At 43.6% G+C, this 17,219-nt stretch overlaps 2 protein-coding genes across 4 annotated transcripts in view; one reads left to right on the forward strand and one right to left on the reverse strand.

The window, feature by feature from the left end:
- Positions 1-2: 2 nt before the first annotated feature.
- Positions 3-1,324, forward strand: CENPX (centromere protein X). The gene is made up of 5 exons (XM_014887504.2): positions 3-80; positions 149-200; positions 283-336; positions 579-667; positions 799-1,324. Exons 1-5 carry the CDS (start codon positions 42-44, stop codon positions 811-813), a joined length of 249 nt encoding a protein of 82 aa, XP_014742990.1. The 5' UTR covers positions 3-41; the 3' UTR covers positions 814-1,324.
- ASPSCR1 (ASPSCR1 tether for SLC2A4, UBX domain containing) overlaps positions 1,269-17,219 on the reverse strand; it is a 35,119-nt gene continuing 19,168 nt past the window's right edge. The window contains exons 13-16 of one of the 3 annotated variants that reach the window (XM_014887495.2): positions 7,449-7,500; positions 6,681-6,750; positions 6,163-6,338; positions 1,269-4,809 (exon numbers count right to left, since the gene is read on the reverse strand). In XM_014887495.2, the coding sequence (XP_014742981.2) occupies positions 4,796-4,809; positions 6,163-6,338; positions 6,681-6,750; positions 7,449-7,500 (312 nt within the window). In that variant the 3' untranslated portion in view covers positions 1,269-4,795. Of the gene's footprint in view, positions 4,810-6,162; positions 6,339-6,680; positions 6,751-7,448; positions 7,501-10,768; positions 10,878-17,219 lie in introns of those variants that run through there. The other 2 variants (XM_014887498.2, XM_088176608.1) reach the window with 2 other exon arrangements.

The following is a 17,219-nucleotide window of genomic DNA, read 5'->3' on the forward strand; positions in this document are numbered from 1 at the left end:
GGCGCGCGCCCCCGGGAGGCGGGCCAGGCAGCGCGCGGGACATGGAGGAGCGGGGCGGCCGCGCCGGCGGCTTCAGGAAGGTGCGGCCGCTCCGGGCGGGCGCGGGGCACTGCCCCTACCCTGCTCATCTGTTCCTCTCTCCGCGCAGGACACCGTGGATCGCCTTCTCCGCCTCTATTTCCGGGACGGGAGGACCCGAGGTACCGTGGCGGCGGCGGCGGCGGGCGGGTCCGGGCGGCTCGGGCCGAGCCCCCGCCTCCCCTAAGCGCCTTGTCATTGCAGTTAACACCGACGCGCAGCTGCTGATGGCTGAGATGCTGAAGGTCTTCGTCCGAGGTGAGCGCGTAGGGCCACCCCCGCCCCAGCTTTAGAGCGATGGGCTCTCTCTTGTCGCCGGGCACCTGGCCAACCTTCGACTCCTCCCGTCCTGCTTCAGCTCTGCTGCTCAGCTGGAGTCCTGGCCTAGCTGCCCGCACTCATCCGGGGCGGTGGGCTACCTCCCTCCTCCCAGGACACCAGCCCGCAGGTGCTCCCAGACCCCTCTCACGGCCCTTCCCCTTCTTTCACTTGGGCTGTAGAAGCGGCGGCACGGGCAGCTCGGCAGGCTCAGGCAGAGGACCTGAAGAAGGTGGATACGGAGCAGCTGGAGAAAGTGTTGCCACAGCTGGTATGTAACTGTGGGCCCGAACTGCACGGGAGCAGGCTGAGGGTATGAGCTGAAACAGCCTAATGCTCATCCTTTCGGGAGCTGTTTTGAGAACCCAATCTGTGTCGTAACTTACTGCTCTTTCCATACAGCTTCTGGATTTCTAGAAGCCTCCTGAAGCACATCACCTGTCAGCAGACAGTTCCGACCTCACACATGTCTCAGCCTCAGAGACACTCTGGGACGAACAGTCTCAACTTTTTCTTCCTCTGCCCTTTTGCTTCTGTTTCCTCTCTCCTTTACCAAGCACAACACAGCCCAAGAAGCAATGCTGTCAGATATTATTTTTGAGAAGAGGCTGCCACAGGTTGTTTTGTTCAGCTGAGTGCATAACTGGTTTCCATCCTGTATGTCACAACATGGTAAGAAGCCGTTGCTTTCTCAGCTAACATGAGAAAGAGGTGCTGCTTCACAGAGATCCATGGAAAGACTTAATGGCTGGAAATACCATCCAGCCTTCAGGCGCTCATTGCCTCAAGCAGGCAGCTGTAACAGCAACTCCAGGTGCAGCTCCAAGCCTTTCTAATGAATAGGTCATTAACAGGAGCTTAGTCACAGGCTCTTGCCAAGAGCAGGTAACTGATCTTTATTTTATAAATAAACAGTGTCTGTCCCTCACTGCCTTCTAGTATTTCTCCAGGGCTGTAACATCAAAGAATGCTTGAAACCTTTTAACCGTTCAATATTCTCAGAGGCTGTTCCCCCTCTGCTATAAATTTGTTCACACAAAGAAACATCAGTAAGTTAGAAACGAGTCTCTCTTCCTTGTGTAGGCTCTTTGCTGCAATTCATCATCAAAAGTCAAGTTGCTTCAAAGACTTGCAGAGTTTCCCCCTCGCCCACCCTCTTCCCTAAATCTTTGTAGGACGAAAGGAAAAAAGGACAAAATAACAAACAGCATGTGTGAGAATCCCACATCACGGGACAGCCTGGCCCCTCTGGCAGCAGGGGGGCCACTGTGAAATAAGAAACTTTACACATGTGGGCAGGACCCACAGAACCCAATGCATGGCTGGCTGCACTGAGCGCAGCTGGGGCCTGCCCACTCCTGCTGCTGGCTCACTGCAGGATCAGAAACAGCGAGCAGTCCTTTCCTCAGGAACAGCTCTGACAGGCAGAGGCTCAGGTTGCTGTGCACGCTGAGCTAGGAGCTATCCCTGAGGACATCAGCCACTTGGAAACCTCACAAAACCTGCAGTTTTAGTACACATTCTGGTGACAGTACTAGCTTAAGCAGTCCCCAGGCCTCAGCACTGCAATTTCTTAGTACAGCTGTAAAAAACACATAATGAAGGAACTGACCTAGTTCAGCCTTCAGCCCCACAACCCACAGTAAAAAAAGGCAATAGCAAAAAAACCCGAAAAACTGCAAGTGATGATACCTTCGAATGCCCTAAAACCCCAAGGATGAGTTCAGCTACTATAGCAGAAGTGATACTGAAACAAAACCAGTTCATCAGGTATCTGCAGGTACTGTTCTTCAGCAGAGCAGGAATCCTTGTAGCAAGTACCTTAGCGAAGAGCCCACTGTTTTAAATGTGGGAGTGTCCTGTCCCCCTTAAAGAATTCACTCCTACTTCCTTGCCTTTTCCAGATTTCAGGTCCTCATCTCTGCCTCTACTCTGACACCTACTACCGAAACAGCAATTCCAAAGTTGCTGCCCTTAAAAGGCTCAAATTCCCTTCCCTGGCACACACAGAACTGCTGATGTGGACATCCACAGTAAAGCAGCAACTGAACAGCAGCAGCAGCCAAAAGTAACTCTTTGTATAGGGAAAGCAGAATTAGACTTCTTGTCTAGCTATTGAAGGCAGCAATTTTTCATTCTTATGATTAAACTGGGTTTGATGCACAGCTTAGTTACACAAGGGACAAGCATAGGCAGAACTGCCTGAGGGAACACGGTCAGCAATGTAAAGCCCCTACACTTAACCCATGAAGCTGTCCCAGGAATACTGATATTGCTGCTTGTGTCCCTAAACTTGTTTTTCCATGTCAGCGACTTGCAGCAGATAGTTATGGTGCTAACCCTTTAAAAAAGCTGACATAATTAAAAGAGCTAAGCAAATCAGTTAAGCAGATTGTACTATTTGATGTCACCTGTGTTCTTCAAAATACAAGGACGAGCACATCTGAAGGCACACTGCAACTTCCTCCCAACCACACTGCTTCTGCATATTCTAATCCTGGAAACCAAGAACACCAGCACAAGTATTTCACCACCTATCATTAGTAATGGCTCCTGGTTTCCCCACAGGACATCCTGTATAAATTCAGCAAGGCAGCTCTAGCTACTGTCTACCTCTGATGTGTGTGACATGAATAAGCCTGATAGAGCAACCTAACCAAGATACCAACAGTCCTAGGCAGCATAGGCTCAGCTCACGCTTAGTCAACTAAAGAGTAATAAAGTTTAAACATTATTTGATTGGGTTTTTTTGGTTTGCTGTGGTATGTCTTTTATAGCCTATCGAGTGGCAGAAGAGCTTGCTTTCCACAGGGAGGGTTTAGTAGAGGAGCTGTACACAGTGCTCTCACATTCCCGCTGCCAGTGGCTGCACACGTTCCCTGTTTATGTTTGGGTGTCATATAAGAAATCAATCAACATTTTTGCTAGGCATTCTGCGCTCCTTCTGCTTTGAGTCTCCCTCTTCCACCTTTCTTTCATGCCTCCCCCTTCCTCCAAGTTTCTTCAAAGCATCTGTGAGCATTTGGAAGTAATTAGACCTGAAGGGGAATGTTGGCCAGGCAGGGAGAAAATGACAAGTGCCAGGAACCCAGGGTGCCCTTTCTAGCCACTTTGAAGTTCGTTCAGATGGTACAAAGCTCCGTTTTGCTTTGTTGGAAAAAAATGGGAGGAAGGGAATGAGGCATGGCAGGCCAATTGAATAGAGAGCAGATTCCTGTGAACTGACAGACATACCAAGTGCCAGGGCAAGAAGCTATCAAAGGGACCGGCCAAAAGGGCCCCGGTGGCCACTCTGCTTTATTACATCTACAAATTGTGCAGATACACACGTGAGGAAACAAGGAAAATGGAAAACATGGTATTACTGTACCAGGGAACCCCAGCTCTCCACAGATCACTGATCCATGGAGAAGACTTCAAATAAAATCCAGCACCATGACTGCCATGGCATGACAGAGTTCATCTCCAGTGTAAGGGCAATTCTAACCAATATTCATCCCCCCAACACATCTGCAGGAGACAAAGGTCTGGACTGGGCCTTTTCCCTGTACACTAACTGCAGTGCAGAGCACAGCTACCCTGCTTTGGGACTACTCAGGCCACCAATCGACTGCCATTTGAAGAGACCTTTTCACTGTATTTTTTTTTTCCTTGCTGTAACTAATTACTGATGGTAATTATACACAGTGGAAATAAAACTAGAGCTTAGGATAGACAAGACCAACAGGCATTCCATGAACAGACACCTGTGCTCCTTGTTAACAAGATTCTGGCAACTAAACACAATATGAGTGCAGCAGCCTGAGTGCTTCACAGGAAAGTTCACTGATCTGAACTGCTTGAAGTAACTTAAGTGCTTCCTCTTCATTCCTTTTCCAGCCACCTATGTCCAGAATTATCAGCAGCAATAACCCTAATCACCAAGAGACAGAGAAAAATCTTGTTCTAGGCACCACTTAACAATTAATTATAGGTAAAGCTGAACCAGATTCTATCTTGCTGCTAGAATACAGGCAGCTAGACTCAAGTGACCTCTGAAGGTGGAGCTGAGAGGATTTGAATTTAAAAATATGGATAGAAACAAAGTCCTTTGCAAAAAGTGCATAGGAATCATGTCCCCCTTAATTCTCTATTCTTATTATTTGCATGCAAGAAACCTTAAATTTAACCTCTAACCTTGCTTCTGTAGTCACAGACCATAAACAGGCCTTCCATTGCTCCACCAGCTGCAAAGGGTATCTGAAATAGCCATTCTCTTTTTATAACTAATGTTCATTCAGATTAGATCTCTCCAGGGCCACCAACACATTTTAAACATTCTTAGTAACTTCATGGAGAAAAGGGCACAGCTGACAGCTCAGTGATCCAGCAGCCCAGGATTCTTCATCTTCAGGATTCTTCATCTCTTTCCACCTACAAAATAAATACAGCACCATTAAAACACTTAACATGTAATTATGACTTACTCATTTCTGAATAACACAGTCTAGTGGCTGAGGGTTCTGGTCCCTGCTGTGCTCAGGCAGCACTGGGGACCACAAGAGAGCACTTGGGGAGATAAAATGGTAAATACATCACAAATTTCAGAGCAGGGAACTTCATCCTTCCTGGTTTTAACATGCAGCTTAGAGCATATTATTCATAACAATTGTTAAATGGGAAACCTGCACAGGTAGGTGAGATGATATTTTGTACTTTATCTAGATAGTCTTGGAAAAGAAAACTATTTCAAGTGCAATGCTTCCAACATACTGGAAATGGGAAACAGTGAAGATCCTGTTTCCCACTACATCAGCATCTCAGCACCAATCTAAACCAGACCAGCCACAGCAGGGAAACACACTGACCCACTGTTTACAGCCTTCACACCTTGCCCTCTGCTTGCTGGAACTGACAGCATTGTCTTCCAGAAACAAACACTAAAATTCTCATCCATGAAGTTAACATTTGGTATTATTAGCCAGGTCACTCCATATAAGAATTACTAGCTTTGCTGTCATTAAGGGAGCAGACTGATTGTCTCTTTTTTTTTTCCCCCCTTTCTTTCTCTTCCTCTCCTCCCCTCCCCTTGTCTTTGCCACTGCATCAAAAAGTGAATATTATTGCCAATTGTTTAATTCGGTAATTCTTTTTATAATTACTTCATATTCTGTATAAATTCTCATCTAAAATACACACATAAGCCATTTGTCCTGGGACTAAAAACAAGGTCACAGTTTTGTGATCAGGATAAAACAAGAAAAAAATCACAATCGACACTTGGTTGCAATCTTAATTATGGAAAACTCCTACTGGTTTGCAGTGAAGATTAAAAAAAGGAAGACCAACTCAAAAATTCAAGAGAATTAAAAGTACTAAAACTTTAGGTTTTTAGACTATAGCAGCAAAAGGAAAGTTATGTCAGAGATTTAACAGATTACATGGGCCCTTGGCATGTAGAATATCCTGCCTATTAGTATTTGAACTACACTGGCAGAGATAAGAGCTCAGCACATCAAGCTCAGAACACTGTTAAAAATGCTACAAGCATATGAATTAGGCATCAGACTTCCCAATGTTCAGAATCTGCATTCAGAAACTTCTCAAGTGAAGGCTGAGGTTCAAGTCACCAACAAATTTATGACTGACAAGCATTGAACCAAATGTGCTGCAAGCATAAGCTGATGTCTGCAACAATACCATCAATGTCCAGCATGTTTGGCTGAGAGGAGGCCGCCTTTTGGGGCACTTCAGAATGAGCAAAGCTCTCCTATGATTCATTGATACCTGGAAGCTTCAGCCATTTGGGTATTTTCCCAGGGGCTTTTCTAAACACTTGTAGAGCTCCCTGAGTGCTGGCTGCTTCAGGCTGCTCAATGGTCTTTTTGTCACTTCTCACTTCTGGTTCAGGTAGGGAAGGAGCCACTGATGCTAAAGTTGATGAAGCAGAAGGAACTAATGATCTGGACAAACATCAGAGAAAGGAAATAAGCAAGTAGAATTAAGCTTCATTTTTCATAATAGCCCCCTGTACCACCACCTCTTTTAAAGTTAGATTGAAAAAGCTCTTATTTTTTCATGATAGAAGCACTAGCATTTACTTAAGTCTGAAATCCTGAAATTACTGAAATCCTACTTTGCAAAGGATTTACAAAGCTATGAAGTAGAGTATGACAGTATGACTGTTTTGGAGAGAAGGAAGTCCTAGTATCTTCCAAGAGTTCTTTGTAGTAAGATGGGCTCATATCGTGCTTCCCATTCCTGAAATACTAAGGCACTTGCAACTCTATTCAACCCCAACATACCTGGCTACTAATAAATCAGCTGCAGAACGAGAAACTGCAGAGCTCAGCAGGTCCGATTTCAGGTAACAAGCTGTTTAGAAATGAAACCAAATCACTTATTTGGTAACACAGATACATCAATCATCACAGTATCACATAGCTCTCAGCTCAAAAAATACCTGCTGTATACTACAGTAAACCTACATCACCTTCCCCCAGTACCAAATCATGCCAGTTTCGTTCACAACTCACAGGTGTTCTATTTCATCATTCAAACCTCAAGACCTTGACATTTTCTTTCAGTGCTTATTGCATTTCAGGAACTTTTCTGTGAAGCCAGAGCATACTTTGGTCTCTGGGAGAAACGGGGATTCTAGGCAAAAACCAGAGATGCCAAAGAACCAAAGATTCAGATCTGTTCTACCATCTCCAGCCAGTCCACTACCATAGGAGCTCTGCAAAAGCATTTCATAGATATTTGTAAGGTTAACATTTTGAACAACTGGATTTTTTTTTCTATGGAGTCATTCTTCTATCATTCTTGATCCCATGGCAGACAATGCCTACTCCCCAGCCTATCAAATCCCATAAAAGAGGTACAATGTCTACATCTGTGCTCAAGCTAATTGACTAAACCAGCTCTGAAGAGCTTTAGCCAGTCAGAATTGGGACCACCATTCTCAAGGACTGCAGTTTCTTTTGACAGAAGAAATCTGACAGTAAGGATGCAATACTGAGTCTGCTAGAGGAACAATACAGTCAGCTGAAGGAGAAAGGAAATGCACTCACCCCTGCACTCCTCTGATCCAAAATGAATGACAGCAGTTGGGAAAAGTTTAGCCTGCAGCAAAAGGGGAAAGGAAGGTATCACTGTCGGTAGATGCTTTCACTGTTCACTGTGAACATTAGAGGCAGGTTAGACAGCTACAGACAAATTCATGGAGTTCAAGCCAAGGTCACTAACCATTTGTAATTCAGGAAAACTTAAATTTGTACAGAGCACAGGCCACTCAGATTAAGACATGAAGGAAAATTTTATGATCTGTTCTACTAAACAGGTGATGAGACCTCTAAAGCAAGTGCTCACTGCAGGAAGTGTCCTGCCATTCCTTCTCCTCTGCCCCCACATTTCACGGCATTGTATTGCACCCAGATTCTCCACTGCCGAGCAGGTAACATTAACATGATGAAGACTCTTCTAAGACCTGAGTGCCTGACACCATGAGAAGAAAAATCCAGCTATGCCCTCCCAAATCTATCAAATCTATTCTAAATAATTTTATGACATTTACACCCTGTCTATAGTTAAATTTATCTAATTTCACCACCTTTCCAGGATTAAGTACTTTCTTTTATAAATCCAACCTGAATTCCTAGTTCCTACTTATCATAATAATTGCCATATTCAAACTTTTTTTTTTTTTTTTTTTTAAATCCAGGAGGTTTGATGGTTTGTGGGTTTTTTTGCTTTTATTTCAATGGAAGTTCCTGTAATTCGTGTCTATTTCCTCTTGTCTTTTTACAAGGCATTGCTAAGAACTCTGGACTATATCCCTTGCTGTTTCCCATTTCTTTTATTACACACATTGACAAGACCCCCCAGAGCTTCTTTTTTTCCAGGCTGAACAACCTTGACTCTCTATCTCTCCACATATGTCAGATGCAGGTCCCTTCATTATCTTTTGGTCCTTTTGTGGGCACCAGAGAAACTGTGAAACTGGACTCGCATACCCCATGTTCAGCTAAGGAATCACAAATGCACCTGTAGGTATAAAGGAGGGACCTACCTATGGAGGTTGCTCTGCCACGGACCCCAGTGTCACCACATCTCCAAGAAAAACTCAGTGGTACATTACAAAGCACTACACCACCACATCCAGTGGTGCATCCAAGTGTTCCCAAGGGAAACACAGAGCAAGGGAGTCAAAGTTATTAAATTTCATGCTAAAAACAGACATTACTACAAGCTTAGGCTCAGATTTTTAAAAGGGTAAGATATGCAAAAGATTAGTATGATAGGGCATAACCAGCTGTACCAGAAAGGATTCTGGAAAGATAACCATCATATTGATTACCTGCATTATATGCCAGTATAATGCCACATAAAGAGTAACTAGCTGAAATAATTCTGTTAGGCTTTGTACTAAGAGACAGGTAAAGAAACCAAAACATCATGGTGTGAAAGAGGCAAGTACTGCTATAGCCAGAAACTGTACAGCCAAATGTTAATTAATGGTCTACATTTACCCTGGCAAATCAGTAACACTAAACTTGTCACACTGATCCAACAAATAAATAACCAGATAAAAGCAAGTCACTGCCCCACTTGGTATCACTGATATGTACTTGGGAACCGTGCAGGGCAGACTGACTGCTCTGGAGTTTTCCTGAGCTTCTGTTGCCACCATCAGCCCAAGCTGGATACTGGAATGATGGTCCTTGGACCCAATCCAGCACAGCAATTACCAGAACTCAACAGAACCCTGATCTTCACTGAGGAGGCTGTGGACTGCTGCCTAATATGGAGACTAATAAAACTGTATTAACTGAAGACAAAATGAAAGAGCTTCACCTCTCTTCCTGCCTACAAGCTTCAGATGAGCATATGGTATTACACTTTTTTTGACATTAATCTAGAGGCCATAATAGACTGTGTCATGCAGCACAGTCAACATCACGCTAAGCTGAAACAGGAGACATTTACCACTCTACCCCAAGACTCAGCTTCTGCTAAAGCATCCAGGCGAATTCACATCTTTGAACTGACATTTTAGCAAAAATAATTATTTAGTAGGTCTTTTAACATTTCATTCCTCAATCAACAGGGCCTAAGGTTGCCTGTTCCAGTCACAAAGACAGCTCTCCATAAACTTTTTTAATTACAAAGTACCAGACATGGTTTAGAAACCCCAGAAAAAACTCTTACAAGAGCTTTGATGTTTCTACAGCTTCGTCTATTTAGGAAATGGGTGCCTTAAAAAAGGCCCCCCCAACACACATACACTCAAGCCCTTTTACACACAACATCCTTTTCATGCCAGCTGCAAGTTGGAAAATGAGGTTTTTGTAGTGTGTTAGTGTTGGAATTTTTTAATAACCTCCCCTCTCTTTTTTTTGCCTCCCGACCAATTATCTTGGTAAATAATTAACATTCTGAAGGAGATAAGTAAGCACAGAAACTCAGAACTCAAAGCCCTTTAGTTCAAAGCCCTGCCCTTTTCTCTTCGTTTCCCTGCTGCTGCCACTGAAACTTCCTTGTCAATCAAGCTCTGGGCACACACATCAAAGCCTTATGCGGGAATGGCCCCAAGGGGTCAGAGAAAATTCATGGCAGGGCCTGTGTGAGGCACAAAGAGAGAAAGAGAGTGAGAAACACAGACCAAGAGCTAGACAGACTCACTCAACCAACAAACACATAGACAGACTGTGCCCCAGTATAAACCTCTACCCTATTTACTCACAGGTCATCAAATAACCATAGTTCATAGTTTCAGGATCCACGTCCACAACCATTTCCACTGCTGGCAAAACATCAGTCCAAATGTTTCAGTTCAAAATCTTAACTGAAAGAAACTTTAAGGAGCTAGACAGCAGCCTTCTAGTATGCAACATCCTTCCCATGGCTCCTTTCCCTGCATCCCTATCCTTTCCTCGGAGTCAGCCAACACGGAGTCTCCTCGTTCCAAACCTCTATCCATTAAGTTTTCTTCAATTCAAACAGACTATTGGCTTATGCACAGAACCCTTGGTCTAGCTGCCTTTGTGTGGAATTGTCAGGTACCACTCCAATCGCAGCACTTCCTGAGGGTGCAGCACAGAAAGCAGCCAGCTACATCTCACCTGGGAATTCTCTAACCAGTCACTGGCAGGACCTGATGCTGTCCCAGAGTTTTTTATAATCTGAAAGTATTTAAATCAGCAGCAATTTCACATTAAAAAAAAAAGTCAGGGCAGTAGAATGATCCCAGTGCCCAAGGACTGTCTCGGCATAAAGATGAGAATGTTTTAGTAGATTCTGCCCATGAAAGCATACAAGCCCGAAGTCAAAGCCGTGAGCATTTTTTAACACACCTACGAATGTAATGATCAAACACTGGGCAGACCATCACCTGAAAACTGTATCCTCAAGTCAGCTGTTCTAATGTCTGCTGTTCTAACGCATCTGCCAACGTTTCTAGAAGAGCAGTTCTTCACTGCATAGGGTTCTTGTAAAAACATCTGTGAATCAGAAGAGATTTTGAGAACTTTTAGAATCACACTGAGCCCGCCAGATTGACCAAAATAATCAAAGGATGTTCAAAACAAGTAACTCAAAAAGCTCCACTCACTTACATGCAGAGAATTACTACAACAGGACTGAGCCAACAGCCTGTTACTACACTCCAACCCACACTCCAACCCAGCATTTCTCTTCCTTGCTGCTTTCATTTCCAGCCAAAAAAACTGCCATTCTGACTGGGGAAATAGATGCTATTAATCTATTGAACAATAACGTTCAAATCATGCTGTCCAAGGCATATTTACAACACACAGTCAGATTTACTGCACCAATACCTAGACATCCAACTTAAAATGGTATCCCATTGTGCAATTATACAGATGCAACATAAATAAAAACACTTTGAGTTTGTGGGTTGTTTTTATTTTTGTGGGTTTCTGGTTTTTGTGGGCTTTTCTTTTTTATACAGATGAAGAACTGAGACCTAAAGAGATAACTTACTCAAGGTCACACAGGATGGCAGCAGCAGCAATGAGAACTAAGCATGCAAGTCTCCAGAGCCCCATCCAAGATCATAATCACAGGACAGCTTTCTTCTGAAGGGATTAGAAAGTCACTGAGGCAAGGAGTAAAGGAAGCCAATATCCTGGCTATTACCCTCCTCATTTAGTAAATATCATTCTAAATGACCAGCTCCTCAGATTTTAAAAAGATGTAACACAGCTTCATCCATTTGCTTAGTTGCAGTTACAGAAGTTTAAATGAACACTTTCTATTTCAGAGATCTGAAGACCAGCCTGTTACTCATAAAGCCACATTTAGTCTGGAACTACACAGCTGAGTAACTCCGGTTTTACTGAGATAGTGAACAGTTACTTGGACACTGTGGTGGTGAGCGTGGTTTGTGACAGCCTGGCATCCTGGCTGTGGAGTGCTACACTGGGGCTGCTGCATCTCACATTCCATGATAAAAATATCCACTTTAAAACAACAGTCCCTTGTGTATCCAGCTGTGACACAGCAGAGAGATATTTCTGCTTTGTTTTAGTAATTTGTTCTCTAGAACATGGAGAATATTTCAGGCAGAACCCTCCCTAAATAACACCTCAATGCTTCCTCTTTCTCACACATACATATGCAAAAAAATTCTAGAACAGAGCGTTGCAGATGATGTACATTATTCTGGGAAGTTGTTCTCTTCCCTGTCAGAGCAGGCAGAGGCTGCTGCTGAAGGGAACTTGCAGCTGCCAGAAGGAGCAGCATTCTTTCCGTTACACAATCTGAGAAGATGAGAGTGCCACAGGTCTGCTGTTAGACCGATGTTAGGAAGATGAATAAGAAAATAAGCACTTCAAAGGAACACGCACATGGAAGGAGAAACCCAAGCTACCAACATGAAATACTGCATAGTACACACACCCCAAACACATAAACTAGCTCTTGGAAAATTCAACGGGAAGGCCAGGGGATCAAAAGCAACACTGCACAGCACTGCTGAAATAAACACCACAGTCATGGTGAAAGAGGCAGATCAAGCGGTTCATGTTTATAACCTGAAAACAAAGCTGCCCAATGTGGACTTCACCTGCCAGAGGAGATGGATATTCTGTGGCCAGCATGGAGGAGATCTGATCCAGCTAGGGCAGGGGACCTTAAACTCATGAGGCCAAGATAAGATTTAAAAACACTGTTTTGAGAAGGCTACTTATAAAGGAATCCAAGAATAAAGTACGTTCATTGAGACACTGATAACTGAGATCAGAAAGATCTGGCCTTCAAAACTGACAGTAGCAGTGAACATTTTGGGCAGGATTTCCACTCCAAATTCAGTTGTGCAAGGAGCCTCCCATTGGAACCAAAGAACTCAGCTGTCCTCAAAGCCAGCACCATGAGGCAAGCATGGACAGTCTCTGTGAGCATAAGTAACAGATCTCACCACAAAAAAAGAAGGTGAGATTGATACCAAATGCAGTCAGATGATAAAATCCTGGATAATAAAATCCTGAAGACTTTTAGGTAAATGCCATCCTCTGTGCTGGATGAATTTCAGTATTAATTGCAACTTTCTTTGCTATTGAGTGCAATAACCACAAGGCCTGCCACAGGAAATGCCTCTGATGGACTGACTCTGATGAAGTAATTTTTTCTGAAATTGCATTCAGACTCGTGCCAAAAGAAAAGGCTTCGTACTGCCTGAGTTGTAGTCAGGTTCTCTGAACAAGCATGCCAGAGATACTGTCCAAACTGGCATTAACAAATAGGATATGGAAAGAGAACCAAAGGCAAAGAAAGCAACAAACAGCTCAACTGGATTTCTGCCTCACGGTATGTGACAGAGGAAACACTCAGTGCACTCTAAGATCTGACTAGAAGATCTAAATATTTATGTGGAAGCCTGTGGATTCCTTTAGCTCCTCTGTAGACAGAGGATGGCCTCCTGCCCTCTCTGATGCCTCGACTTTTCCAGTGACTGGTACTAATACCTTCTGCTAAATCTTTCCTAGTATTAACACAGCAATCAATTTTTTTTTTTTTCCACTAACTCACCCCAGAAATGCACTACAAAACCGCCTGTTTCTGGGAGGAGAAAGAAGCTAAGAAGCAACTCTGAAAAGCTCAGACAGCCTAGAAAAAATACAAACAAGCCACTGGAGCTGTAAGGAACCCAAAGCCAAGTGCTACAACAGGGAAGCCTGTGGTTGATCAGCTCTGGAGAGCAGAACATTATAAAATACTTCAAGGGACATGAAGAGAAGGCTGCCAGCAAAAACAGCAACAACAAAAAAATCAAAGCAATGCCTTGAAGTCTTTATGGGTTCCAAAAACTCCACATTGCTGCCAATCTGTGTGTTCACTATACTGTAAATACACACAGATTTTGGGAGAATTCACTTCAGACAGTTCCTCCAGTCCAAGTATCTTGGCAAACAAGTCAACATCATTTGTCTTCTTTCCTGGTTTTGCTAGCAGTGTAAAGATTCTCTCTTCATTGTAAGTGATCAAATGTAATGCATGTGGTGCCAAACTTGTCAGCTTGAATGGAGGGAGAGGGTGAAAAGAGCAGAATTATTGGTAATATGGTACTTCACCATCTGCAGACACTTCTGCTATTGGCTTCAGCACAAATTTCAGTAATTTATAAATATTTGAATGCTCAAATGTGCTCACACTACTGCCTCAAACATCATCCATTTTTCCTTACCAACACCAACATAGTCTGTAGAGTGGAGGATAGTCTACTGCTAACTTAGGACCATGGGATAACATGACAACTAAATGTTGAAAAGGAATCCAGAACGGCTAGACACACAATGATAGTACCTACTTTGGAAAAATCAAGATTATGTGCAGCCATCTCTGCAAGGGGAGCACATCAGGTGCCAAGCATCCCAAGAGGCCACAGCTAATGTGACTGACATGCAGCATTTGGGGCAAAAGTGGCGAATTTTGGCAGCTGCATGAAACTACCTGAACCCTTAAAGAGATGTATAACTGCTAAAGACAAACTTCCTCCTGAACTTTTCACACATCCTTCAAGCCCAACAAAGATACAATAAAAAACTTGAGCAATTAGTTGTACTACTTTACTCAAGCTCTCTTTTTCCTGAGATGTCTGGAAGAATTGCATACCCCCCAGCACTTCATTCACACTCACATCCTGTGCACCACAACACTGTTATTCCAGAACAAGCTCTCTCACTACAGGGGTGCTGCATACTGCCAAGTCACCTTAGAGCAAAAGCTCCTTTTTCCCCAGCCCCAAAGCCACATTATTTTACAAAGTACTTTAACCATCTCCCTCCTACCTTTACAGAGCAACTTTGTCTTTTCACCTCCCTCCTTCAGATCAGGGAACAGAAGGGGAGCTTTAACTGAAGTATAAGATGCTTCCCTTCCACAGACCACAGGATGAATGCAAAGGAAAGGTGTCCACAAACGCCAGCTCCGTGCAGGGCACAGTCAGGCACTGCAGCCTGCTCCACAGCAGCCCAAGGGGACCCTTGGCCCACACGAACCTCTTCCCACTCTGAAGATATCTCAGCTTGGGAGGCCACAGCCTCATGTGAGAAGCAGTGAGCAGGTCCCAGCCCCAGCCCCTCCTACCCCAGCACCACAAACATGACCTCTTTCATTCCTGCTCTGGGCAGGGTCATCGTTACTGAGAGCCCCGAGCCCCACTGGGAACAGACTCCTCTAAACACCAACAAGGACACAGCAGGCATGGATGGACACAACAGCTGCAGCCATCTCCACACCTGCTTCTTTCCAGAGAACAAAGGCCCTTCAGCCCCTTTCTTCCAGGTACCCAGACCCCAGCAGAAGGGAAAACTTACCCGAGCAGGAAAATAATGGCAAGAGGGCTGCACTAACATGGTGAAAGTTAAAGAGGAATAAGGATTTACATTGGTTAAGGGCAGCAAAGCTTCTCCCAGAATCAGCCAGCCCAAACTGGGATAAGGCACCATACTGACAGGTCAGACTTCTGTGGTCTTTGACAGCAGTTTGGGTAACCAGAACAGCATGACAAGTTCTCATCAGGAATTGCTTTTTTGCGTTTGATGCTTCATCCAAGTAAAATGTTTATAAACACACAGAATTATTCCTACCATAACAGACCAAGACCTGAAAGGGCTGAAGGGCCCCCAGCAAGGGATATAGGCTACACAGCCACTGGCATTAAACACAGCTCTCCCAAGGACAGAAGAACCACAGGCAGAGCAGAAGTCCATTCAATCCACCCAGTACCCTAACAGTGAACAAAAACCAGATGGACAGAAAACAGTATTCTTGTTTGTAAGTGATTAGCTAACAATGATTTTCAGTTTAGAAGGTTCCCGAGAAGGTTTCTAAATATTAGGACACACTTATTAAATATCTTCCTTGAACTTGTCCAAATGTCTCAAAGTATATACTTTTAGTGTATAGTGTCCTGTGACAAGGAATTCTACGCCTCAGTTTTCTGACACACAAACAACTACCTTCTTCCATCTATTCCAGCTTCTGCTTGCCTCACTTGATGCCACTCACTCATACTTGAGAACAAGAACTCGATGCATTCCAGCTTCTCCTTGGCACGTTATTCCTTTTCCAGTCATATATTTTACAGACTGGCAAGTCCTAACCTACTCAGTCTTTCTTTGGATAGGAGACAATGCAGATCTCTGATGAACCTCATTCCCCTTCTCTGCACCTTCACCAGCTCCTTCTGAAGATGCGAGACCGGATCTGGATGTTATTCAGACAAACCCTGGTCCATATACAGCGACGTTCTCTATTTTTTCACCTGTGGAAGGAGGTTGTTTTCGATTTGACTGCTAGCCAGTAATGAGCTGATGCTTTCATCACCTTAAGACTTCGCTCCAAAGCTTTAATGATCAATGAAAGAGCTCACGAAGCCGAGTATGAAGCTCAAATTATTTTCCCTGCACATCATCACATTTACCAATGTTGAGCCAGCTGGGTAAGCCAAAAATGCAAAGTCAGGCAACTGTTAACTAATGTGATCATCTCTTCATAATGTCATGTGACAATCCCTAAAAAATATTCTAAGCAAAAGATTTTGCTTGCTTTCCACATTTTGCAAGTAATCGTAATGATTCTGTATAGTTAAGATTGTGTTTAAAAACTCAATTTTACTTTAACTATAGCCAAATTCTCTACATAACCACTAGTTTAATTTGACTGTGGTGTGATTACACATGGCATGAATAAAAACATATCTTAAATTAAGTTTGGATTTGACAACCTTTATCTTAGTTGAGCATTATTCCTCTTCCATGGTGAGAGAGAGGACATGAGAAATAAGAAAAAAATCCTTTCCTTAAAACAGTCCATCTAAAAATAATTTTCCACTTTTGAGCATAGCATCTTGAACGGTCCCAGTGTTCTGTACCAAAGTCAAGGCTTTGCACCTTTGCCATGTGCCACTGCAAGCACTGCAGTCCATGGAAAGCCACTGCACACTGGAGATGTTTGACACTAAAATCGACCAGCTTCTTCACAAAACTGTGATTTCTAACGAAATCCCTAAAACTGGGCTGTAAGGCACCTCCAAGTCTTTAAAGAGCACTAATTTAACATGCTTTCATGTTTCAGGGAGCTGCCACGAAGAATGAATTTCACAGTAAATGTCACACCTAGGAAACCGGGAAATGGCCACACATATGACAAGCAGCAGTAATGGTGTCAGGTACAGAACAAAGGCTTTAACGCAGCAAACTGAACAAAATTCCTGCCATAAAGTTTCTTATTTCAAAGACAATGAGATGTAATTATTCCTGTGGTGTTTTACTGAAAAAGTCATGTTTCAGGAGACATCCAGAGTAACACGAGATGTGCAC

Source organism: Sturnus vulgaris, chromosome 20, assembly GCF_052056855.1.
Source record: "Sturnus vulgaris isolate bStuVul1 chromosome 20, bStuVul1.hap1, whole genome shotgun sequence".
NCBI classification, from domain to species: domain Eukaryota; kingdom Metazoa; phylum Chordata; class Aves; order Passeriformes; family Sturnidae; genus Sturnus; species Sturnus vulgaris.